The sequence below is a fragment of the Contarinia nasturtii genome, unplaced genomic scaffold (genome assembly GCF_009176525.2).
Source record: "Contarinia nasturtii isolate CC-2019 unplaced genomic scaffold, AAFC_CNas_1.1 Cnas_scaffold_1037, whole genome shotgun sequence".
NCBI lineage: Eukaryota > Metazoa > Arthropoda > Insecta > Diptera > Cecidomyiidae > Contarinia > Contarinia nasturtii.
The window spans coordinates 7,532,311-7,559,462 of NW_022198383.1; the positions used below are offsets into that span (position 1 = coordinate 7,532,311).

At 33.7% G+C, this 27,152-nt stretch overlaps 1 protein-coding gene across 2 annotated transcripts in view; it reads right to left on the reverse strand.

The window, feature by feature from the left end:
* Nucleotides 1–26,736, reverse strand: part of LOC116344053 (homeotic protein ocelliless) — a 33,195-nt gene extending 6,459 nt beyond the window's left edge. Inside the window, exons 1-3 of one of the 2 annotated variants that reach the window (XM_031772428.1) lie at nt 26,058–26,736; nt 11,465–11,688; nt 2,000–2,154 (exon numbers count right to left, since the gene is read on the reverse strand). In XM_031772428.1, the coding sequence (XP_031628288.1) occupies nt 2,000–2,154; nt 11,465–11,636 (327 nt within the window). In that variant the 5' untranslated portion in view covers nt 11,637–11,688; nt 26,058–26,736. Of the gene's footprint in view, nt 1–1,999; nt 2,155–11,455; nt 11,689–26,057 lie in introns of both variants that reach the window. The other variant, XM_031772427.1, reaches the window with a different exon arrangement.
* Between the last annotated feature and the right edge of the window lie 416 nt (nt 26,737–27,152).

A 27,152-nucleotide genomic window follows, 5' to 3' on the forward strand; every position in this document is an offset into this window, starting at 1 on the left:
AAATACATGTTTCGAATCCTCGAAAAATGTCAATTTGTATGAAAATCACTTTTTACACCAGTTTTTTTGCTCCAACTCAAAACACTAACGGTATTATATGCACAATCCAAAAATGTTCCTTTCGTATGTTGTCTGAAGCCCCACAGAAGCTTGTTTGTATCAGTTTTGTTGGTGGATATTTTATGCTCTCCACTACTATTTTTCTGTTGGAAACAAATATATCTAATTTACGGAAAAAAACAAATACAATCTCACAACTCAATGAGTGTATTTCATATAGAAGCGGTAAGCAAATACATAAAAAGTGAAAGAAAAAGAGACATAGAAAAAAGCGTAATGGCCAATGTTTATTGAACGTGAAACCAGCAATAGACGTATGCCATTCAAAACCGAATTGTGCAGCAAGAGTGCAATAGTAGAAGAAATGATCGTTTTATGGGTCTCGTACATTGTCTACTTGGCCATATTATATTCCATTCATTTAGGCACAAATGAACATATTTCGAGCTACTTAAATTACAATTTTTACCAAGCCACGTTCTATCCATTGTTGCACATAAATGTTGTTTTCAACAATTCTCTCACTGTTTTATGCTCTATTACTTCTTGCCCGATCGCCTTTTTTTCAGTTGTGAAATGAGAGAAAAAAATCGAGTTTTGTTTGCCATTCAATTTTACACACTTGCATACGATATGATTGATTTGTGATGTGCATTTGATTTGTTTTACCTTTTTTTCTCTCTCCTGCTTTCGTTCTCTTTCTCGTTTGTTTGTTTGTTGTTGATTTTTTTTTGTTTTTCGTTGTTGAAAGGAAAATTGAGAAATAGAGAGTACACGTGCGTCAAACAAAGAGCAATAAGAGACAGAAAGAGTGTAGTAGAGAGAAAATGAAGAAAAGAAGAAAAAAAACATGTGAAGAGAGCATGGTTTTATAGTTAGTTGAACTCGAAAAGGTTCGGTTATGGATGCCATTTACGCCGAGAAAATTGTATCGAATTTCGTGTTGTTGGTTTCAGTTCAACAGACACACGATGTTTTCACTGTGATAATACACTATCGTCTTGCATTCGACTTCGAACAACAAAAAAATCATCTTGATTGGATAATTGTTGTCCGTTTACGGAACAACTACAAACAGAAAATTACAAGAGAGAGAAAAAAATATCAACTCTCATCATCCTCAAGTATTATTTCAACGGGACATACATTTTCGATTTAATGAAGCAGAAATAGTTGAGAATTTCATAGAATATCTATTAATATACCTGAATTGGCAATAGTCGAACAATTGAAACGACTATCAACACACACTAAACAAATGCAATCGATGATGTGTTAAAGTTAAATCATTTGATGAAAATGAATTCTTTCTGCTCAAAGCAAATTTACCGACAAGAGATGTCGGTATCTAAGTGAATTGATGTGCGGATTTTTATCTCTCATCTCTATTTACTAATTTGAAAAACTGCCAATGTAATTTAGATTGCTATAAAAATTTCTTGAATAAGAGGTAATAAAGTCATAAAAAGTAAAAAGAATGTGAAAATGGCATAAATCATTTCTAAAATTGCATAATTTCTCTAAAAATCATCGGTAGTCAAACAAAGGGAGAGGGTCGTTTACTTAAGCATATTTAAATCACAAGCCGATGATGGCGATGATGATAACATAATAAAAAATGATTGCACCAATTGTGAACAATTATCACATCATGAAAATTGGGTATTGTGCGGTGTGTTTGTTGCTGCTGCCGAATGTGAAACTGTTAAATAAACATCGACGATCCTAAATAAATACAAATGCCATTGTTATATGGTGTGCGCTATGATTTATGGATTTTTCTTACAAGAGATGTAAAAATGTTGTTTACTTTGTTACGATATATATTCTTGCTTTTGATTACGATTCATTTATTTTTGGTCTGCGTTTGTTCGGCATGGTGATTACCATTTTAATGATCTTTTGTATTTTAACATTAATGAATTATTTCGTTTCTTACCTGAACACGTGATTCGGGCAATTTAATTTTGCATGCTACCTCCTCTCGCATGAAAATATCGGGATATCGAGTTTTGCCAAATAAATCCTCTAATACGTCTAATTGTCCGCGTGTGAATGTAGTCCGTTCTCTTCGTTGTTTTCTGGTGTTTACGCCTGTGTAAAAAAAAAAAAAAGAAAAAACCATTGAAATTAAATATTACTATTTTTAAATTTTATATTTGGAAAAAGTTCAAAATAAAAGTCAAGTGATTCTCAATGGATGAGATTATGGCGAGCTTCTATTCGTAAGGCGGTAATTCAATTAAGAAATCCATTTTTGAATTAAAAAAAAAAATGATTAGAAAATTGTTATCGCCTACGATTTTTTTTTTGAACAGCATCGAATTTTCCCAATTAGCTGAATTTTGTTTTGTGCTTTTTATCATCATCAGATAGCTTGGATACTAATCCAAGGTTATACAGTTAAAAAAAATTGTTATTTCAATTTTTGCAAAATATAAACGAGAGCACTCAACACACACCCCCTTTGTTTATTTAATATTAAAACCGAACCAAGTCAAATAGTCGGTTGCTTGGTCGTTGGTATGCATGTGAAAGTGATTCTTGGTATTTTGTTTGTTTGTTTGTGCCTTGAAGCGGTACAACGCTTATCACTTTGCTTTTGTCGGGGAGGTGTTGATTTCACTTAGTCATGTGCATGTGCATAACCATTTTCGGCGATAAAATTAGATAAAACAAATTGAATAATATTGAAATAAACACATAAACGCACGCGTATGCCACTGTAAAGAATTTTACTTCGGAAAACAATTTGATTTGAACACCCTCTCAGTTGAAAATCAAGGGTCACAAATAGAGCTGGAAGCATTAAAGTAAACTAGTTACATATTTATTAAGAAAGATAAACACATTTTTCGGGCGAATGAAGTGCTCTATTGTAGATGCACTTGCCATTCGTTCGCACACACAAACAATGCTATGATACTGGTTCATTCTTTTGGCTGGATATGTGACAAATATGCGATGGGAGTAAACGAAATAAAACAAGCGACACATCTTCTATTCGATGGTGTTTTTACGCAAGTACGCAATTTCCGAGCGACGATGTGGATGTGTTGGGGTGTTTCTCTCGGATGAGAATTTGTTTTTTAAGCATCAGATGTCATTTCGAATGTATTTATATTTTCCTTTTTTTTCGGGGGCATAGTGTTGAGTGAGTGCGAGCGCGTGCACAAACATTGTTGTTTCCAAGTGCTTGATTCTATTAAAACTAATTTATTGAATAAATTCAAGTGACTGTGAGAATGGATATCCTTGATACCGACTGACACCGTCGGTGTAATTCAACAGACCTCGATTATTATGCGATAAAATAGCTTGCTTGTGTTCCATCTATCATTTTATTCGCCCATTTAATGTATATAATCAATGATTATTTTGGAATTGCGAGTCTTTCGAAAATGTGAAAGAATGCTGCAATACCATCTAATGCTGCGATCCTGACCACAAATCCAATGTAAAATCTTTGGATATTGACTCCGCTTTAAATCCGCTTTGGCTGAGGTAATCATGGATAAAACCATGTTTCAAAAGATTCGTTGCTAACTAGGCGTTTAATATTTTTATGGTATAAAAATGGCGATATTGTCATGACAACTGATGATGACGAAGATAGAACAATTTTGAAAATTAAAAAAAAAAAACGAAATTAAATATAGGTTCATTCAAGTTTGTAAAATGAATGTCAGCCGTAGGTAATTTATGAATGGCATATAACCAAGCGAGAGAAAGATCGTGCAGCATAGAAAATTATTATAAAATGTAACTTTGTGATAAAACAAATGGCAAGCACATACGTGCATACAATTTTATTTGCACATTGTAAAATGTGCTAAATTGAAATGCGTGTTTTTGCAGATTAAAGTGCAAAACAGTTCCACTACTGTATTAATTGAATGGTATTAGATTTTGCTTCCTGGTGCCATTCAGACGACAGACGTCGGCTACTAGTTATATCTAATTGTGCTTAAGTTTTGTACCGAATTTTGTGTTGCTCTTGCTGGTGCGCGTACTTCTCGCAGAATTTGTAAAAAAGAGCACAGAAAGTGCATACGATTTCAATAACCGTATTACAAGTTCACACATTATTTGTCAAGTTGAGTGTTAAGCAAGACTAACAGCGTGTCAAGTTTTTTTTAATCGCACATTCCGATTGTGTATGCGTTCTTGCTTAACGTTGGCTATGTACTACATTTGAATGGGCAAACATATACATAACATTATATCTATCAAGTCTGCGCGTCTAACGCATTATTGTTGCATAATCTTATTAGGCTTAAGAAGTTCATGACCTGAACTAACTCACTCACTCATATTTGAATATTTTTGTTGGCCATTTCAAAAGTGACCGTTCTCCATTCATTAATAACACTTTCAAAACCTTTGCGGTCCTCCAAAATCTTACGGAATGAGATTCGCAGTTTTCTTTAATTAAATGACATGCTTATGTTAAAAAAACCAGTGAAACAAAGAGACTTTGATTTTTACAAAACATCGTTTTTCGGGCAATCTGATGACAAAATCGTTATCATAAATTTAAATTTATCCAAATTTCGGAAATGGAAACCGACATAAATCTGTAAAAGGACAACATTTAACCTATTGTTCATGACTCGAGAATGATGTAAGAAATCTGTGAGGTCTTAAATTAAGTTGAAGGCTAAATAAATGAAAAGAGGTTCATGTTTAAACAAAACAAAGTGAATCGACTCGATTCAATAATTAAAATGGATGCGATAAATTGTTATTTAAGAGAAAGTGAAATGTTCTTTCCATTGTTTTTTTTTCGTTTGTTTTTAGAAGAAGGTTTTTTTTTAATTTCTAACGGTTGGTAGCAGTAACGGCGTTGCTTGTCGTAACCCATGAAAAGGCTGGGAGAACAACATGAGGCATTCCAAACCATTGTACCGCCTATACTGTAACATTCATTATAGCATGCGATGTGTTCGTCGTTGACTGTGTGTAACCAAACTAGTTTTCACCACGGAGCGACGATGAATTTAAGATGATTTATTTCGTCAATGGCATTTTTGTCATTTGCTATGGTTGGTGCAAATTGTTGTATCACTTGGTTGTTTGTCCAACCCTCGGCTTTATTCAAATACACAAAAAAGAATTTTTTTTTCTCTTTGAAATGAGAAAAGGGAGTCTGACAGGCCTGTTTGCAATATATGATATATATTATATAATGTTACAAGGAATAATAGTAAGTAGCGAGAAATGACGGCGATAAAAGTAACTGTAGTGCTTAGAAAGGCACCTCTCTCTATATATATATATCTCTCTATTGAATTCCATTTCGATGAATTCAATGCACAGATTTATGATGAACAAAAAATGCATTGTGCCGATACCTTTTTCCACCACTTTATTCGTGTACATAAGTTTTGTGCCAAATATTTGATTTTGATCTCTGATCGAACAAAAGGTAGTTTTTTTTGCAACCCCTACCATGTCGAAAGAATCAAAGTATGAGGAACGAAAAAAAATACTAAAATTATAATCAGAATGGCATACAGAACAACACGTCATTCTTTCGGCACAGACACAATCGGCAGCAAGAGAGACGAATACATAGTTCTTTTTTTTAGACGCATTAAGTGGAAAATGTGCACGTATTTTCTCTTTATATATTTCTAAAATGGAAACGTGAAAATCGTAATAAAAGAGCCAACCGAAATGATATTCTATTTTTATTTCCAATTGAAGGGTTGCTAATAGAATTTTTATTTTTTTTTTTAACGTTAGGCTTTTGGATTTCATGTGGGCAATTTGTCAATATACGGAAAAATTTTATGCAATCACAGTGTTTGAGCTCGTTTTCAAATCTAAACGGTAAAAATATCATATTAACAACAGCTGCTTTTAATGCAATCTCCTTTTTTTATTATTCGATATACGAGAATCCAATATGGCATCAACCGCTAAATGAAATTTCCATTTAAATGAAATAGAGCTTACTGTTTGATATTGTTTTGGATAATGAATGGAAATTCGGTTTGTTAGAATTTGGACAAACTGAAGTGAATGAAGCACGGAATGATTGTGCTTCTGGTTGGTTCTGGATATTTTGCTGATCTCTTTGATAAATTAATTTTGAATATATTTGCCTGGCCCGTTCACCAAAACATGGTTATAGCCTTGAAAGACTTCCAATGGCCGATACGCAAGATATGTCTGTGGCAATGTTTATGTGTGTTAACAAAACAAGGCAATAAATATTGTTCAAATGGAAATTGTGTGTGTGTGTGTGTTTTGCTATGATATGGCTAGCTATGAATTAGTCGCTTGCAAATAAATTACATATGCTGAATAAATTTTTATTGTGCGTTTTCGTGCGTGCATGCGTGTGTGTATGGAAGCGTAATATTTTATGTCGATGTGGCATTAACACCATTTTTGTTTTTCGTTCGGGTCGATCAAATCAAGTTATTTTGACAAAAACCGAAAAGTGAACATTTTCTGGTTGTGCTGGGATGCGAGATAGAAAGAACGAATCACGGTACCCAAAATCGTAGGGACGGGAATAAAAAAAAATGACTTAGTGTGTATCGTGCCTGCTCTCGACGACGATAACGACAATTGTAAAGCAAAACAAAAGCACCAGAGTGCCAAAGGGGCAACCTAATGCCGATTTATGATCACTTTATTGTGTTATTGCACAATTCATATTTTATGCTCATATATTCATTTACGATCCAAAACGCAACGATTCATATATACGAACACACAGTACAAATAAAATGTATCGAAAATATGAAAATGTTGTGTAAAATGGAAGCGAAATGCACGAGCGAGTGAAACAATTCCGATTTCGAGCAATGTCGACGATATTTTTTTACCCCATGAAAATTTATTCGTTCGTTTGTTTGCCTATTTTTCATTGCATACACGAATGTACCGCCTTATACATGAACGATCTATGGACGGGTCTAAGCGAAGCGAACACAAATCCAAGAAAAACAACATTTTCTTTGATTATTTTTATTATTATTACAGTCGACATTCGTTTAGTTGGTTTTATGTGTGTACAACTGTGCAATTGTACACTGTACATATGGGAAACTCGACGCGATATTTAACTGCCATCATGTTGCGTTTCTGGCGACGATAAAAAAATATGTACGAGATATATTCATGAATTAAAATGCAAGAAAAGGAAAAGTAAACATTGTACAACATAAATAAAAGAATAAATAGTTGATGCGAGTAAATGAGTGAATGTGAAAATGAAAATTGCATGGAAAATTCAAAATTGTTTTCATTTATTCTTATGGCTCTTTCTCTCTTCATCTCTCTTTTTAATGGCATACTACTTGCAATTTTTTCATTTCTGTCGTTAGATGATGCCATTTCACATGTTTATTATTTTATTTTTTGAGGTTAAATTGAAATTCGTGCGAATTTTTATTTGTGGTTTGTAAAATTAACAAAAGCAGCAGACAGACGAAGAAATAAACGGTTCAGATTAATAGCGTGTTATTTTTTCACACTTACACAAAAAGTTGTGGAGAAGCGTTTAAAAGAAAAAGATCGCAACGAAATGAAGTTGAATAATTCCCAAGTAACGAGAACAACATTTATAATTGAATTGAATCAATCGTTTAATTTATGATACGGAAAAACCGTTATGTTATGTAGGCGTAAAAATGAAGCTTAGAATGTGTCGAAATAACTTTTGCCATGTACATAAATTGTGTGGAGAATCTCAAGAGTAAAGCAAATATCGTATCGTATGTAATTGTGTATGGAAGGTTTTACCATCCAAAATGTGTGCCCAAAGTTCTTTTACTCGTTCGATTTGGTTGTTGTGTTTATCTATTGGGTTGTGGCGCATACGCCCATAACTCATATTGGTGGCTGTTTATTTATGCGTAAGAATCCGCTAATTTAAACATTTTTCCTCTGTAGCTCGTTCTCTTTTCCGCACTCGTTCGCTCGGCTTTTTGTGGAAAATCTTTTTTGTTTGTCATGACAAAATGGGAAAATCCGTGGTGAGAACGTTTACAGATGTGATTTTCATCCTAAAAATTGCATACCGAAAAACCGACGAGTGAACTGAAGCGAAACGAAAACGACGACATGGCAAGATGAAAAAAGAAATTCACCGCATTTTTAACAATGGTTGGCAACAGTTTACTTTTCATTGTTGCCGAGAATGCTTTACTTTTTGGAATATAATGGAAACGTTTTTCAATTCAAACAAAGACTGCGGCAAATATTTCATAGAACGACAAAAGAGACTGTAAAATCACTGAGATCATGTTTTGTATCAACTAAATGTGGTGAATTTTGTAATTTAAAAATTGATTTTTGAATGTTGGCATGCATATAGAAAATTTCGAAACAAAGTGAAGTGTTAGAAAATAAACTCGAATAAAATGAAGATAATTTACAACGCTCACTTTAACTTTATTTACAGGCAAACTTTTCCGCACGTTCATTCATTCGTTCAAACTTTCGCTTTGTTTCTTTTGGAATGTTTCGAAAATCAAAACATCAAAAATCACTCGGGGCGTACATTGTTGTTGCGGGATTCGGAGTGAGTTCTCATTTTGTTTGTTTCACAAATGGTGTGATTTTTGTTAGTGAGTTTGTATGTCATGTTGTATGTACGTGTGACGACGCGCATAAATGTTTCTGAGTGCCTGCAATTTCAAGATAAACCGCTTATCGGGGTGGTACGCGTATTCGATGAAACTTATTTTATTTTTCTCTATATTTTGTGTAACATGACGAATCGCAAGCATAAAGTATTATTCATAGTTTTGTTTGGGTAGTGCGCACATTCTCTCTTAATGTCATCCAATAGTATGACCGAATTGTGGCTGAACATTTTCTGTACGTATGTCGTCTGTATGGAAACTTAAAATTTGGCGCGATAAATAATAATAATAATTAGATTACAATTTAATGCACGCAAAACTAATTTTGCTACAGGATTTTCCACTGGTTTAATGATATGAAATGGTAAATCCATTAAATTTCAACATATCAAACACAACAATCGAGTTAAATACATCGTGAATTAAACGATCGATAATATATTTCAGCATATTTTTTATTTCTCATTCTAAATGTTTGGCATTTGTATCAAATTTGTTATTTTTCCTCTGAATTTGTCACATCGATTATCATCAATTTTTTTGGTTGTTTTAGCGTATTCACTCCATTTACTTCTATTTTATTTGCGAGTCATTTTTTATGAACTTTCTCTTTGTGCGTTGCCGAAAAATGCTCGCTACATCTCATATGCATAACGAAGTGAAGAAAAATTATTTAAGAGCCTGTCAACATGTTATTACAGACAAATACATTTTCGGTGTTTCTTTTTCAAGATGAATTCATTTTTTCGATCATGATTTCAGTAAAGCGAAATTTTTCTGTATTTTATGACGTGGAGGGAGGAGCAGAAAAACAAATGATGGAAATTACTTAAAAAAATCGACAATATCCGATGCGTACAATAAATGTGATTTGACGTCGTGTGAATCAGAAATCAGGCGATTGATTTAAGCAAGCAGGAGAGAAACAAGAGTTGTGAAATTGTCGTTTTTGAGCTGATGTGCAGCCACGAGACAAAAAAAAAACAGTGATATGTTGAGAAAACTTACTGCGGGAGACAGAGAAAAACGAAGGTATTGATATACATAAGTTTCGGCGCGGGCGAAAAAAGAAAAATATATGATAAATTTATCAGATTGAAAGGGTAAAAGGGAATGCGCACAATGAGTGATCTCCACACATTCACGTTTTTATCTAAAACGAATTCGAGAGTGAAAAGAATAGCCATCAATCGCGACCGACCAAAAATGATTCATGGCGAAACAGACGAGAAAAAAAAACAACAAAAATTTGGTTGTGTTGAATATGAAATACACCGAAGACATGTAGGAGCGAGATGGATCACAAAGAGCTTGGACGTACGGTCGTGGTGTTGATGGAGAATGCTTTTAAAACGACACAAGAATTTTGTCACGATATTCACTGAAGCAGATAATATTGCTCATGAAACTCTTACAGAGCATTGCTGCCTTGAACGAGCGCATCCATCAATGTTTTCTAGTTTGATTTCTTGTCGCGCTTACTTCTTAAAAGTAATATAGAATGAGACCTCGTTGAGTCATTCAATGCAGATCTTTAAATATTGGAATTTAATAAATTCAATTTATGAACTTTAACCAAAAATGCGCATTACGTATGAGGAATTTAAAATGGCTTTAAGTACATGGTAGCTGTTTTCCTTAACAGTTTTGTCAATTGATATGATTATGAATTGGAATTCGTTGATTCATGAGATAAGGTAGGCGCATAGAGAGGTTTTTTTCCATTCTTGTTGGATATCGAGAGCGCCACGTTAAATGATTGTCACAGAATCATTTTTTTTTAAATCATAAGCATCATTTTTAATTTTAAAGTGCCACAAATGACTAATATTAATTTCTTTTGGTTGTGCATTTATGATCTGACAACAGAAAAATGCCCGAATAAATAGTTGAAGAGTGTTGATGAAGAAAATTAGTTCATTACTATGGCTACTGATTAAAATTTAATCGACCATACGACAAACAAAGTGTTTGTGTATTATTTTTTTCTCTCTCGTTAGAGCTGCACGGAGAGATAAAGCAGTGGACAGAAGATAAGACTAATGTATTTGATGTGCGCACACTTTTTTTCAATATTTTTTTTTTTTTTGCTTTTGCAGTTGAGCTTAAGATGTTACGGTTGGTATTAGCATCAAATGATATTAATCTGAGCCACATCTCTCAGTCATAGCCAAAACCGAAAAGATTCCACATACACGTGAAACGAAAGATACAAATGACACAACGCTTTATGAAATGAAAGAATCAAATGTCTGGAACTGAAAAAAAATGTGCGTTTGAAGAATGAAATATTTTAAGTTAGTTGCGGTATTGAATATTCAGTCCGACACTGTGACGTCCGTCGTATTTTCGTTTGGTTTTCCGATGCAGCCGGACATCAGAATGAACAGCAAAACAGACGAAAAACACGGACAGAAATAAAAACGTTTATTGAAAAAGACATTAATCATTGGCCGATTCTAATGACACGCGATTTATGTATATGACAATATTTTAAACAAAAAAAAATTCTTCGACTTTAATTTACACATAATCGTTTTATTCACACCGTTCCCATTTCATCTTTCTGTCACATAATCAATCTCATCCAACCCGGTTTCTTTACTCAATCGCTAAAAAAACCGAAACGATAACGAAATTCCGAAGATGATCTTTTTCAGAATTGGTTTTAAATTTTAATCGAATCTCTGTCTCTTCGAATGTAGAAGTCAACACAGTCAAACGAACAAATTTAAAATAAAAAAAAAAAACGAAACTAATGAAGTGATAGTAATAAATGTGATATTTACCCCACATACCTTGCGGGAAGCCAATCGATGTGTCCAATCCATGTGGCAAACCAAACGGTAACGATGTCATTGGCATTCCCGGCGGTAATGGTCCATGTGCGTGTGCTGAATGATGCGGATGTGGTGCACCATAGCTATGTGCATGCGGCCCAAGATCCGATGATTTCAAATAACCCGCCATGAGGGCTTCTGTTGAGTGGAGAGCCAGTTTGACCAAATTTAATTAAATTGTCCTGAAATTACAAAATAAAAGAAAAAATAAACAATTAAACATGGTTTTTAAAACGTGATGAATAGTGTAAAATTGCAACTGGAATTTAGGACGTGATTATCAAAAGACAAAACTATGAATGTTTTGTTTGTCACTTCCTAAACATGCAATGACACGACTCGTCTAAAAATTCCTTTTGTTCACAGACACGTTCACATCTGTTTTATGGACCACACCAAAAAGCAACAACATTCCATTGAATTCACTTGAAATGGGCGAAATACCGTTTACGTAACATTATTAATAGAAATGTTTTGGGCACAGATGACAGATCAAATACGCATGTCGTGAGAATTCACTGCAATAACAATTCATTTGAAAAATTTTACTGTAAAATTGTTTGTCGAGCAGTTGGTGGTGGTGATTATAGTTTTGTTTTGTGGCATTGCAAAATTGTCAATTCATGTTTTTGTTCGCCAAAGTGCATTGAGGTGAAAATTTCAATTTCTTTTTTTCAAACCACACACAGTAAAAAGCTCATGTGGTGACAAATGGTGATCAAAACCGTTCATTTTATATTTTTGGTTGTTGTTTTTTTCTCGTTCGGTAATGGAAAAAATACCGTACACAATGCACATATTCTCTGTATTTTAACACGAAACAATGAATGCACATCCATTTCGGCACATTATGCCTTTGATGGATTAGAGATTCTTCCAAATTGATATATTCTTACCGTTTATCAATCGTTGAGAGGTGATCTTGTTTAATCTTATACACGAAGTGTTCCACACAAATGCTTAGAATGTACTGATACACACACTGACTGACCGACTGTCAAATTGTCGATGCTGCCACAGATACATTCATTAGAGAATACTATCATTATGTTCTCATTTCATGACTCATTTTTACCTGCGCTTATTTTGTCACATACATGTTCACTTAGAGAGAGAGAGAGAGTACACTAACTAAAATGCATGCCGTCAAATTGTGTCAAAAGTAAATGCAGGTAAAAAATTGCCGAAGAAATGGATGGAAAACCGAGCCGAAAGGCAAAACAACATAATTGAAAATTATTTACATGTCTTTCGTTCCATATCCTTCTCTGTTGCTTACATCTTTCAAAATACATAAAAATTAAATCCTGATTTTTTTCACGAGAAACGGGTGAAAATCGACGAAAGAGAAGAAAAATGTTTAACTGCAAGAACAATCTTATCAAGATAAATAACGAGTGCATTGCAGAAAAGAACAAGAGAGAGAGAGAGAAAACTAATATCAACAAATAGGAAAAGTACATAGCAAATATGACGAAACTAAACAAAAAGATAAATTTCTATGTGTTCGGAGCTACTGTTGTTACTTGTTGCGGGATTATGGAACGAAGAAAAGGCGACACAATAGCAAGCAAACCGAGAGTTCAATTATCTGTTCGGTGGATTATCCTATGGCTATGTCATAGTTCTGTTCAATGCTCTTTCTCTCTTCTTTTTTCATCATTTTCTTCTTCTGTCTCTATTCATATTTCTGGCTATCTATTCCCTTTGGTCTCTGTATTTATTTTTTTCGTTTTGCAAATGTCTTTCTGTATGGCCGCGAATTTCAACTACAGTAGCACAGTTTGCCGACGGATTTTTGTTCAGTGGATTTTTTCATCTTATTTTTTTGTTTTTTTGAATGTGTGCAAAATTCGTAAAAACATACAAATTCGTAGAAAAAATTTGTTTGGCAAAGAAACAACAATGGACAATTTGGTTCAACGAAAAAGGGAATAGAGCAGTGCATTAGAGAGCATTTTGAACTGACCACAAAGAAAACAAACAATGAAATGAACTATGTGCTCATTATAATTTAGGCACAAACATCGACATGTTCATTTTGTCTCTTTTTCACATAACAATCTATCCCGCTTTCTAACACATCATTTTCAATTATGAAACCGAACCGAACCGAAACAGCATTTCGGTTCTGAGACACAATTTGATTTCGTTTAACCGAAGCAAATATTTTTCGATTGCATAAACATAAAATGGAATTCTCAAAATCGCTTTTAAGTTTTTTTTTTGCAACTTGCCGCCACACATCATCGTATAAATCGACAAAACAAAAATCTGTGTATTGAAAGTGTGAGCTCGTGCACACACTTACAAGCGGCTACTTCGAAAGTGATGATTTTTTTTCTCACTCTCCGTCGCGGCATGGTTCTTCGCAGAATTGCCAAACATTTTTTTTTGTTCATTTCGTTGATTGATTGCGGTGACTTATGTTTTACATTTTTGCGCTTCATTTTTTACACTCTTCCATCTATTTCTTGTTCGCACACAAAAATGCAACTCCCGATTGGAAAGAACATGATGTTTGACAAACAAATGAAGCGATGTTCACCTTAAAAAGAGACATATTAAAATGAACACTCATCGTGTATCGAAAATGAATAAAACACCTCATCGAATTGGCCGAACGACGAAACATTCCACACACACTACTTAATATTTCGCGAGTTTCGGTTATCCGTTTCATTCGATCTATTGAACTTCAAATTTATTGAAGTCATTCGATTTTAATGGTTTTTCGTTGTGTGCGGTTCTGCGCAAGTGTTTTGTCATCTCTCGTTCACTCAGCCGACAATAAATGAATCGGGTTTTGGATAAACCCGATCGCTTAATTTTTTCGATTATATACATTGTTGTGGATTCGCGCGCGCGCGACCACAACTGAGTCCACGGGTTCAGTTTCATTTCTGGTTTTACAGTGCTATCGAAGCGACAAAAAAATCATTGACAAAAATATGTCTTTTATAGTCACCATCACACAAAACATTCGTGAAGAAGAAGAAGAAGAAGTTTGAAACGAAATAAAATTTAATTGAAAATCAATCGTAAATTGAGTAAACGTTGCGTGTGCGCAAAAAATGAAATAGATATAACATACTGGACATACTCTAAAAAAGTGGTCAAACAAGCTCTATCTTCTTTTTTTGGATGGGACACATCTTAGAAAAGTTTCTTTATTTGGCCGAATAAAATATAGAAACCGCGTCATCAATACTCTCATTTCATTGATTTGAAACTTTTAATTGTCATTTGATTTTGAATGTTACGCAACAACGTCAAAAGACAAAAGAGAAAAAACCCGAATGGTACATTCAATAAAGCGACCTGTAAATGGATTGACGCCAACTTTCTTCATTCTAAGATTGTCTCGGTGTTGAGCACGCGTGTTACACATTCAATTCATCTACATTGTTTGGCTCAGATGTCAATTACGTGTTTCGTTCGTCAAAAATAAAACCATTAATAATAGGTGAATGTTACTTGAAGTGCACGCATTAAATATTGGCTCTCTTTCTCTCCACACAAATTGACTCAAACTAGCATTTGCGTCGTAGAGAAATCAAAATGATAAATGATTCTTTGGTGGACAAATTTTTATTGAGAGGAAGTTTTATGAATTGAATATATATGTCAATACACATAACGAAACACTTTATTTTAATGGAAGTAGCCTTATCAAGGCCTAAAACAGAGATACTCTCGCACGACTTACGACTTTTCAACTCTTTTGAACGGTTTAAAAAAAAATTGACAGATTACTCTGGTACCTCCAAAATGAAAATTGCACTGCGACTATCGAAATTTCAATAAATATTTTTTTCTTTTTCTCAAAATGAAAACAAACCGTCAAAACTGAGAGAAATCCAAAAAATAATGAATGATACTACTCGAGAATGTTGTTGTTATTTGTTTATTGTTTTTCTTTTCTTTCGATTGTATCTTGAACATTCCGGACACGATGCAGACTCTCAAAGCGAGAGTGATGAAACCATAAATAAAAGCAAAGCCAAAACGAAAACACAAACAACCAATGTGTGTGTGTGGAAGGTGAAGGCTCACAAGCGCGTGAAGCACGATTCAACTTAACTGCTGCTGTTGCATCCGATGTGGTTTAGTTGCTACCAACTAATTGCCCCGTTTTATTTATTATTATTATAAATCATATAATTAATAACAATTTACAATTTTATTACAAGAATAATCTTCGGTAGCAACGAGTCAGTTGGATCTGTGGAAACATATTGTTTTCGAATTTTTGTTTTCTTTTAGTATGTATTTATTTATGTTCACCATTCACTTCGGAAATCAAAAAAAAAGAGAAGAAAAAAGCGTTTTGAGCGTATGTGGTCGTTTTGAGGAAGAAAAATGATGATGAATGCTTCACATCACAGTGGCAAACGAAAAAAGAAAAAAAAATCGAATTCATGCCTCAAAATTAATAACGCACCGCGATCTTATGTCTTTTCCCAGGAATTACTCTATGTATGCACAACATGTCAAATCAAAGCCACACGACGGAAAAACGTTCCGATGTGGACATGAAAAAATGTTGGTCGAATTCCAACTGTTTCAATTGCTAAAAGAAATTTAATTTATATCAGTGCAATCGTTTCGGAATGACTCGAAATGATTGAAACACTCATTTTTCGACGGCGTGAATTCAATGAATATATTATCTATAATTGTAAATTTCATAAGTGAATATTGCCGTTATTTATGGACTAATTAGCGTTAGTTTTCCAGTAGCATTTTGTACGTTTTTCTCTTTCTTTCACAGTCAGCAACAATGATAGCCTCCTGCATTTGGCATTTGTCGCAACCGAACGCAAACATAAAAAGATACAATGCAGATTAACATGGCATGAAAGTGAAAAAAAGAAGAATGAGAGAGTTCAATGCAATAATTGCAACAGCGAACGTGAACACACGCGCACATACTCATACGCTTCGTGTATTTACAAATAGAAAGATCATTGGACGGCTTAAATCGAACGAAATGAGCATATTTAAATTGAGTCAAGCTGCGATAATTAATATTACTTTTCGTTTTTTCATCTCTTCTTTTCCACTTTCGATATGCTATGTCCTGTATCTCTCACTGAATTCCATCTTCGGAATTCCTTTTGCTTCACGGAGTTTGCGAGCAATGCTTACGAGGTGAAATGAGCACAACTATAAATGCTTTGCATGTTAATGCATGCACAGACAGAGAGAGAGAGATGAGAGATCAACCGAAACACCAACACAAGAATTGACAACAAATTTGATCTGGTCATCATTTTGCCACGGACTTTGGTGTTTGAAAAACTCTAGAAGGTTACAAGTATTTCGGTGCTTGTGTTCGTTAGTGGTTTGTGTGCGTTTTTCACGCAAAAACACATTTTCATCGATTTGATTTTTACCAGACATAAAAGAGTGTTTTATGCTCTGCGAAATTTAAAATCGAAAATAGCATGACATTAGCCCACCACACCAACCGACCTGTTTTTTTTTTCTTTCATTTTGGCAACAATCAATTTTTCACATCAAAGGGACAGTCCACCGTCATCTGCTTTTTTTTCTTCTTCTCTAAAATGTGTGTAGCATTCATTTCAAATTATGATTTTTCAATGTGTGTTGCATTGTTTTTTTTCTTCTTTCATATACGAATTTTTTTGTTGTTGAAAAAGTTATCGCTTAAAAAGCACAATCGAGTAAAAAAAAAGAAAGAAAGAAAAAGAAAATGTTTCTTATTAAACAGGTTTCTACTCGGGAGAAATATTAATAACGAAACAGTAATAATATGACATGGTTGAATGTGAGGTAGTAAGAGAGTGAGAGAGAGCGAGAGACATTGAATGACAGAGATAGAGACACAATCAGAACGACAGATTTTTATGAATTTTTATTTATACGAAGACATATTATAAGGTATGTAACGACACACCGTAAAGGTTACGATTATTGCGAGAGCGAATCCACATTACACACCGACCGACTACCACGCAAACGACAATAAAAAAAAAACAGAAGAGAAGAAAAAAATTGATATTTACAAACACACACATATCGTCCAGAATGAAAACGACGACGTGTGAGCGGTGAGAGAAATGAGAAAAAAATCGAACTCTTTGAAAGACACTGGGTGCCAGAGAACATTTGAATAATCGGACCGGAATTATGAAGAAAAAAAAAGAAATGTTCATTTTTCTCAATGCGACCGATTATGATGAGATACCGCGCGAACAATATCATGTTTAATAAGCAAACAACAGCATTACTGGCTTCTGCAGAAAACAAAAATCGCCCGCGTTTCAATCGTGCTGGATGTATAAAAAAACATTCTTTTCTGATTATAATTTTTCTCTTGGCTGTGGTGTCGTTCAATAAATTTTTTTTATATGGGCTTTCGGTTTTTATTGTTGGAAGCAAGACAACAACGAAAGAAACACCATATACACGATGATTTTATGTGGACCAACCGAATCGAACGAATATAAATTTCGAAAATATGATTATCATACATGGCTACTGTGTATATTCAAATGCTTTACGTTTCACATCTCTTTGTGCTTCTTACACCATCGTCGTCATTTCGTTTCTTTTATGTAGCATTTTATTTCTTGTGTGTGTGTGTGTCTGCAATGCACCACGTTTCTTAACTTCTGCATTTTTAGTGTACAAACACCAACCAACCGCGTAATGGTCAACGATTTTTTTATAACTACTTTGAACTGTTTTTTTTCTTGTTGTGTCCTCACTGTGTTTTTCATAGAGCTTCAATCGACGTTTTTTTGCTTACAATACAGAACAAATGCATATTAAAACTGTTTTATCGGAATTTTCCGTTTTACGATTCGCACACACATATTTTTATTATCGTTTCAAGTGAAATCTGTGGGCTCGTCAGAGGTGGATTTCAATGGTCTCCATTTGATTTTCTTCTGGAACACGGAAAAGGCACAGAAAACGTCTTCAAATTCAAGAATGAACAAGAACAAAATAATGAGCACTTTATTCATGTAAACTCACTTTCTCTCTTTAAAACCCAAATCAAATAAGATATATTATTATTTATTAGAGATTTTTTTCGGAAAACAAGCGATAATACGTCATTGTATGCTCTATGGAGATAGAATAAGTTCAAGGGAAGTCGCCTTGAAAAGTTAATTGTGTGCGGGTGAATATTCTATTCCGGAATATTCTACCGTGACCTTGCTCATAATAATAATATTCCGATTTTTTTTCCATCAACAACAATATTGCAACAATTTTTTGATTGCGCAAAAAAATAAATTGGTTTATATTGCATTGGCGTTATATAGTATTTAGCTGCCTTAAAAGCAAAACTGGAAAAGCATATTTAGAGAATGTGGCGACAGGTAATGGTATGTTTTTATGAAATATAATACGCATAAAGGAATATATATATATCGTTTAAAAGCATCGTCGATCAAACATTACAATTAATCAATGGCTACGGCATCGAAACCGAATTAGTCGCTGTCTCTCATATGTTTAATGCAGTGGCGAGATAAGCGCCGTTATTTTCATGATAAAGCGACGAAATACTGAAAACAAAAAAGAGAAGAAGTTTTCGGGTTTTTTGAGTGTGATGCGTGCATCTAGCTTGCTTTCGATATTGAAAATTGATAATCGGTTTTATTGACGCCGTACTCGGTCTATCTGGTTAGTGTTTTTTTTTTGTTTGTTTGTTTGTGTGTTCGACTTTTGATTTTTGTTTAAAAAAAAATAAAAATAAATTTAAATGAGTTTTCAAGACGGTTTTGTGGCACAAGCAAATCACATAGTGAGGCCACACGCGGAATCTCACTTTGATGTGTAAACCAGAATGGATATCTCAAATTGCCATTTGATGCTTTTAGCATATAAAAAGCAATCTCGTACGTATGTATATGGGGATATACGAAATATGACAGTTTGTTTAGCCAAGAAAAAATATATAACGTAAATACAAATCGAATAATTTGTTCAATCGAGAAATTTATGTGCCATTTTATATGTTGATAAGTCAATGACAAGCAAGTAACCAAATTCCATAAATATTTGCCAAATAAATTATCAAAATTTTTCGAGTCTATCATCATGACTCATGGTCCATGACTGCAGGAAAATTGGTTGTCATTCAAAAGAGAAATTAGCAACAATTGGCACACTCATTTCTCTCTCGCTCACTCTTCGTTTCGAAAAAAAAAAAAAACGTATAAATTGCAGCCCCATAAAATGATCAAATGAAACAAATGCGAAGAGAAATAGAAAAGAGGCAACTAAGCGTCTACCTTAATGGTATTTTTTTAAATATTCAATGTTGGCAAACTCATATACTCTATTGGTATTGATTTTTTAGTAAAATGTGATGAGCACACATGCTGTTCTTTTTGAATATCGTCTGGTGTTCATCATCGAATGAAATTAATTAAAAAATTAGGCAAATGAGAGTGATCCACTAATGTTAATAATGAGATGCGTCATCGTTACCATAAAATGACGTGTAAGTAAATCAGTTAATTTAATGTTTTCATTTGTGCTGTGTGTGAGCTATCGGAACGATTTTTGAACTTTCTTTTTCCCTACTATTGATAAACTATTGTTTTCACTCGCATCTCCTTCTTCACCAAAACAACCAATTTTACGTTTGAAATTTTCATGCCAACCGAATTGTATATTGTGTTGCCTGGAACCATATGATTATCAGATCAATCACACATTATGAATTGACGAAAGAGAGAGAAAGAAAGAAAAGGGGAGAAGAAGAAAAAATACGATGCTCGCATCGATTTCGTTTTATTTTGTTGTTTGGCCACAAAAATGACGACTGATCGTGTCGAGATAACTCCTAATGGTAATGTATAATAGCAGTGAGATGGCTTTTATATGGCACACGAATTGACAATTTCGATCGTATCTTTCGATCGAACAAAGCGACAAAATGAATGAGCGGCCGATCTTCGTGTTTTAGATACACACATTTCTCATTTTATTCTGAACAAGTTTATGTTTGGCGAAGTGTGTGAAGAACGAACACATGAAAAAAGTATTCCGTGTATCAAACTGACATACTGAGTTGATGAAATTTTTTTCTTTGTTTGAGAAGGAAAGAAAATCAAATAAAAATTTCTGTTGCCCGAAATAAAAATCAAGCTTAAATAAACGTGTTAAAAAGAGTTATGAGTTTCTCCTATCGTAGAAATTATTTATGAACACACCGCACCAAACGGATCGAAATATTCGGCTCGTATAGACCGTTGTCAAATCAATTTAATCGTTTTTAAATGGTATGTTATAATTAAATTGGGCCATGAAACACACACAATGTCTTAATATATACTCTTCAGAATGGTAATGATATTGTGTGCCTCTCAAATTGAAAATCACTATCTTTCATCTGTTCAATTTCATTCGACTCTGGCTGTCCGTCTACATCAAAATTCCGTCGACATTTCCCGTTTTTCTGTCTTTCCCGATAATGTCTTTTTTATGGATCAAAAACTCGATGATCTCTCGTTTATAAAGAAGAATGTTGTCATGTCGGACTATTGTGCTTTTCTGAGTGAAATCAAGGTCAAACAATAAGAAATGCTATTGAATTTATTTCTTGAAATATTATGTATGCATTTGCGTGGTTTTGAATTTTATTAATTAAAAGTGATGAACGAACCATAAACGCAAGCAGCACAAAATGCTCAATGGTCATTTCATCACATCATCAATTATAGTTTTTTTTTTGGTCAATTCAGATGTTAGGTTCACGTTTAACTTTTTTAACTTTCAACTCAGTTAAAAAAGGCGATGAAATTTTCATTCAAGTCCCTTGTGTTGACAGAGAAGAAAACTGTTGCAATTGTGCTGTTATTTAATTACGAAATACACATTCAATGTAGCAGTATAAAAAAAATTGTTTTAAACATATCAAACTGTAAAATCACGCGGATGCAATAGTTTTAAATACGAATACGATCAAATTATTATTATTATGGAAAACTGTCATTAACAATGATAACTGTCCAAATCATAAATGCAGTAGCAAAGTAGCTAGTTTGCAGATGCAATGTGACATCACAACGTTCGTTCGTTTTTTTGTTCCTGTGTGCTCTTTCAGAGCTATAACTTTTTTTATAACCAAATCATTCTGGTTCTTCAGTTTGCTACAAACTTTTTGCTGTTGTTGATGTAAGTTTTACTTTGGTGCGCACACTGTGCGTTTATGCGCAAAGAGAGATCATTCAAACGTATAAATAATATTTTTTACGATGGTCGATCAATGCTTTTTTCTCTCTATCTTTTCCAAAGTTCAATTAATATAGGAGTAAAATGTTGCACAGTGATTTCCACATGCTGGAATTAAAATCCAGAAGGTAAGCAAAAAACAAACCGCCACTCAAACTTTAAATCGTGAGTGCAACGATTATCGCATTCTGCTTTCAAATCAATAAAATCGAAGTGAATAAAAAAAAAATGACGGAAGAAAGTTTTCGGGTCGTGTGAATAAATGGAAATCGAGTCAAACGAGAGATACAAAACGATTTCTCACAAAGGGACACGAATAAGAAAAATTGTGTCTATCGAACGCGCGTTGCAATATGTTGACATTGATTCCGGTGTTTAAAATATTTCGGCATTTTTTTTATTTCTCAAACTGAGAAAGAGTGTGATTTGCTCTGCAAAAAGACAAATAAAAAACAATTTTATGATTTTTTTCAATGGGCCATTCATCAAATCGACACACGAAGATCGTGAAAAAATTATGCTAATTATTGTTATATCGGTGAATCTTTGAAGTAATTAAGATGTTCACGATGTCTTAAAATGAAGCAGAAAAAACTCATAAAACATCACTCTCCTGTCAACACAATCCAATGCGATGCAGAGCGATGAAAAAATCAAAGCGATCACCAAATATGAATATTAGAAGGAAAATTAAATTTTTCTATTCGATATTTGAATAAACTGGCCATTTGCATAAATTGATTGTATGAACAGTCGCGTGAAAACAGCGTGTAGATCACGACAGCGGCAACGAAAAGAAGAATAAAAAAACACACAAACAGCTACCATTAAATTATAATATGACCAATCCGAAAATGAAAATATTCGTGGTTGGACGTTTTTGAGAGACAAGAGAACGCAAAAAATAAACAGAGTGACGGTTCGTAGAATTCATGAATTTATGATTTTCTAAATGTAAAACCAAATTCTGTCAAGGCGATCACATTTTGATGTTCAACACCAACGAATGATTCTAACACACAGAATCTTGCAGAATCTATTTATATTTAACTTCCTTCGGTTAAGCTGAACAAAACTTGATATCAGATGATAATTTAATATTATAATTAGCTTTGTGCAATTAACTTAACGCTTTTTTTAATTGGAAGTGCGATCAATTCTTCTTCTTTTCGAAAATGCAGTAAAAATGAATGTGTTATTGATCATTTGGATCAGTATTTCCGTTAATTTTATTTCTCTATAGTTGATTTGAATTCTTTTTATGCGATAAAACTCAACGACTGTACAGGTCATACAACAACGATATTTTCATTTGTTTCCAGTCGCCCGAGTGTTTGTTTTTAAATGATGTGAGCTGGCAAAGACAATTTTTCAAAAATTCATTGGTAATTATTAACTGTCACCCAAAATCGGCAGAACACGAATACTGCGCGGACCTATAACACGATCTCACTCGCCAATCCCAATGGTAATTTGTTAGTAATTTTTCATCTCTGCTTTTTTTTGGAAGAGAGATGTGTGTTTTTGACCTTACACACCACGAACAAATAAAACGACATCGACAACGATAAAATACACTTTGACCACATGAGATTAATATGAAAAAATGTATATTTTTGGTTTTTTTATACGATTTTTTTTTTTTGATACGAAAATGCTTAACAAATGTTTTTCCATTAGGTCTTTGGTTGTATAATTTAATGCACACAGACCATTGATAAAAAGAGGTCATACCAGTCGAAGTGAAAACGTTCATTTTGTATGAGTTGTATGTGATTGATTTTTGTGGCAGTGCCTACGATAGTTAAGTATATGTCGCAGAGACAGTGAGAAACGAATAAAATTTATTTTTTTTTACTTCGATAAATGATGCACACATTGTATATAAATACTTAATAGGCAAGCAATGTTGCGAACACAAAACCAATCGACCGGTATCACGCATACATCCAGCACAATAAGAATAAACGAACGTGATTTATTTAATTACAGCATACGTTATTGTTATCAGCCAAGGTAAAATTGGTCTGGAGCTCATCCTCATAAAGATTCGCATGCTTTCTTATCAAAAAACCAATTTGTACCATTAAAACAATAAATACAAAAAAAAAACAAAATACCACGAAACAATAAATTGCCATCGCTTCTTTTAAAAATAAATACACAAACCATGAACCGAGCCATTCACGTAAATATCGCCGTATTTTGCGGGTCAAACAGTTGCTGAATTTCAAATTCAATGGAACCAAAAATGTTACACAAGTTTTTATTTCAATGAAATGGCAGCAAAACAAAATTAGTGAGAGCGACAATGGTGTGATCGCCTCATCACAATGAACGATGAACATGACAATAATTTCAAAATCAAAATATTCACGATTTTTTTTGTGTCCCGACCCAAGCGATTGAGTTTATTTTTGTAAATTTTTGCTGGCGAAATTCATTGATTTGCATTTATATGTCATTAGATAACGCATATTCTGTCATAATGGAATGATACACAATCGAAAACAAAATACAACATTTTTTGTTGTCTTTGAACCAAGACCTGGCATACAAATAAAATTTAATCAATATCGACAAATCGTAAGAAGCCACATAAAATTGGTCAACTGTGTGCGGCTTTGCAAAATAAGTGACTCAGAAGAAGAATCGCGTTCGCCCAAGAATCATCACACACACCAAAATCAGAATGAGAGGAAAAAACAAAAAAACTATTAGCGATATTGTTCGTTAATAGTACACATCTTCTTTTGTCGTTTTTAATGATGAAATTATGCGGAATGACGAGATAAGATGAATTGATGCTTTTAAGCAAAACACGCCAACGACTGCATTTCCATGAAGAAAAAAATGAAGAGAGGAAGATAGAGAGAGTATCGAAAAAAACTCATGGAGACACAAACATCTTCGGAACCGTGCACACTCTCACTGATTCTCTTTTTCTCTTCACACACACACGCGCGCGCGCTCGCTTATGCTATGCTATTGTTTTGTTTCGTATCTCTGTTTTGTTTATTATTGAGCCAATGCACTTATTTCCATCAATTTTATGTCGTCGATAAATGGTTTATAACGCATTTTGTTTTATTTCATCGCCATTTGCCGTATATTGTTTTTTTTAAATTTAAAAGTAGTCTGACGTGTAGGCTGCTTTTTCCACAGACAATTTTTTGTCCATTAAAAATCGTTGCGAAAAATTAATTTCCAATAACAGAATCTTCTCAAATTCAGTGAAGATTCAGAAGAACTGAGATTTCCACTTGATTCGAAATGATTTGACTTATAGAAAACAATTTAAATTGAGAAGCTATTCAAATTGAGACTTATGACATAAACATAGCAGTATTTTCTTGTGTCGTAAAGCATAAAAGGTGACAACTAGTCGTCAAACCAGCGGCAATAAATTTAGTGGCACGAATCTTTCATTGAGTTAAACTAGTATTTGATTTTGTGAATAGATTTGAAAACAATTCCATTAAATTAGATCACGCATATTAAAAACCGTTCCAGCGCTGCGAATTTGACAAACAAAAAAAACGAATCTCTATTCAAAATCGAAGACAACAAATCAAAAATTCCATATTTCAAATACCATCATCATTTCTACTTTTCGATTGGACTTTGTTTTTATCTCTATTTCTTCTGCTTCATATATTTATCACTCGAACTCAGATGTTTCACGTTACCACGACATTCAACATTTAAATCAAAATATTTATTTGAACGAAGAAGAAGAAGAAGACCGAACAAAAAAAGTATCGCTAAACAACATTCCCGAGAGAAAACAAATTTGAATACGAATTTTGATAATTTTTTATGTGCTTGAATGTATGCGGTGTTCATTGTGTGTTAAAAACATGCATATACGTTTTTTAACGTTTTTTTTTTTTCATATTTCTTAATGTTATTGTTATTTCTTCTCTTCTTAACTTTTGTTGCCTCTTCACTTCTTTTGTATTTTCTCTCTTTCTCTATTTTCACGGCAGATAAAATTGCATTTATACAAATATCACACAATCATCGTCGGAATACATGGACTTATATTTATGCTTTGTCTCTTTCTATTTCTTTCGTTTTTTACTTTTGCATTTTGTCGGTCGTTTATTCCAGAGGCCTTTTTCTGCAGCGATACTTTTTTTCCGCAGTTTTTACTGAAGCGATGATGAATTTATGGTCTTTTTTTTGTGTGTGTCCAAAGCAAAAGGAAAGATTTAAAAATTTGTGAAAACTTTGCCAATAATTTCGAAGTGTAGAAGAATTTCGAAGAATATTTTTCAATAATTGGATATTTTTGGATCATAAAAGAGACACAATGAAAGCTTACCTCTTAAAAAAAGTGTTCCACTACTTTTTTGCACGAATTTTTTTGTTGACAAGCTTTGAAAATCTCGTTACAATTCCGTTTTGTTTGGTTAGCACTTGTCTGTCCGATTTCGTTTCTTTATTCACGTGCCGTGCCGTCCATTGGCCGTCGGTGTATGGTTTTTAAATTGTTTTCTACGGATCGATTTCTTTTTGCACAGTCAATTGATTTTCAAAATGTTCAGAACAAAATACTCAATGTTACAGATATATATTCAACGGCACTTTTTACTTAAAATTGCGAATGTCACAAGAATCAACCTCTAACAATTTTTTCTCATTGTAATGGGCGAAAAAAATGTGAACTTTTTTTCGTTGTGACTTAGTTTTGTTTTTTCAGTAAACACTTTTTTATTTATGCAATTGTGTATTATCGTCGTTTCGCTTAATTTTTCTTCTTTGGTTCTCCGGATACAATTTAAACCGAAAATCAGAGTATCAAACACAGATACAATGGAATTGATGATCGGAAAACAATGTGTTGTTAAACTTTAAGTACGCTAAACTACCAAATCAATCGTGTAGCACGTTCAAAGATTTTCATACGTATTTTACAATAAACAAAATGATATTTTTTTTTCAACAGAAAAAAATGCACATGACACAAGTTGTGGAGTGAGCTGCAGCGTGTGTATTCAACGCGAGACACGAATTCAAACTAAACTGCTGTGCATATTGTTGAATTACATTGTAGAAGAAGCAGAAGCAGTAGAAAATATGATGAAGCAACAATCAGCAAGAACATGAGAGAAAAGGAGAAAGAGAGTGAGCATCACGACACACGTACAGGGAACGAAACGTGTACGAAGAGAAGAGCCCGGGTATACGGACATTCTATGTATTTTGGTTGGCGTACGAATTTGATTTGTTCGTGTTGTGCGGTGCATGTGTGAGTGCTGTGTGAGTGAATAAGTAAATGTATTTTGTGATTACCATTGCTGAATGCTCGTTCGTTTGTCGCCTCACCGCGGAGATATTTGGTATGCGCATATAGATGTGCGTGTGAAACAGAGACAATGATAATACAGCCCGTGTGTGTGTGTATGTTCCAGGAGGT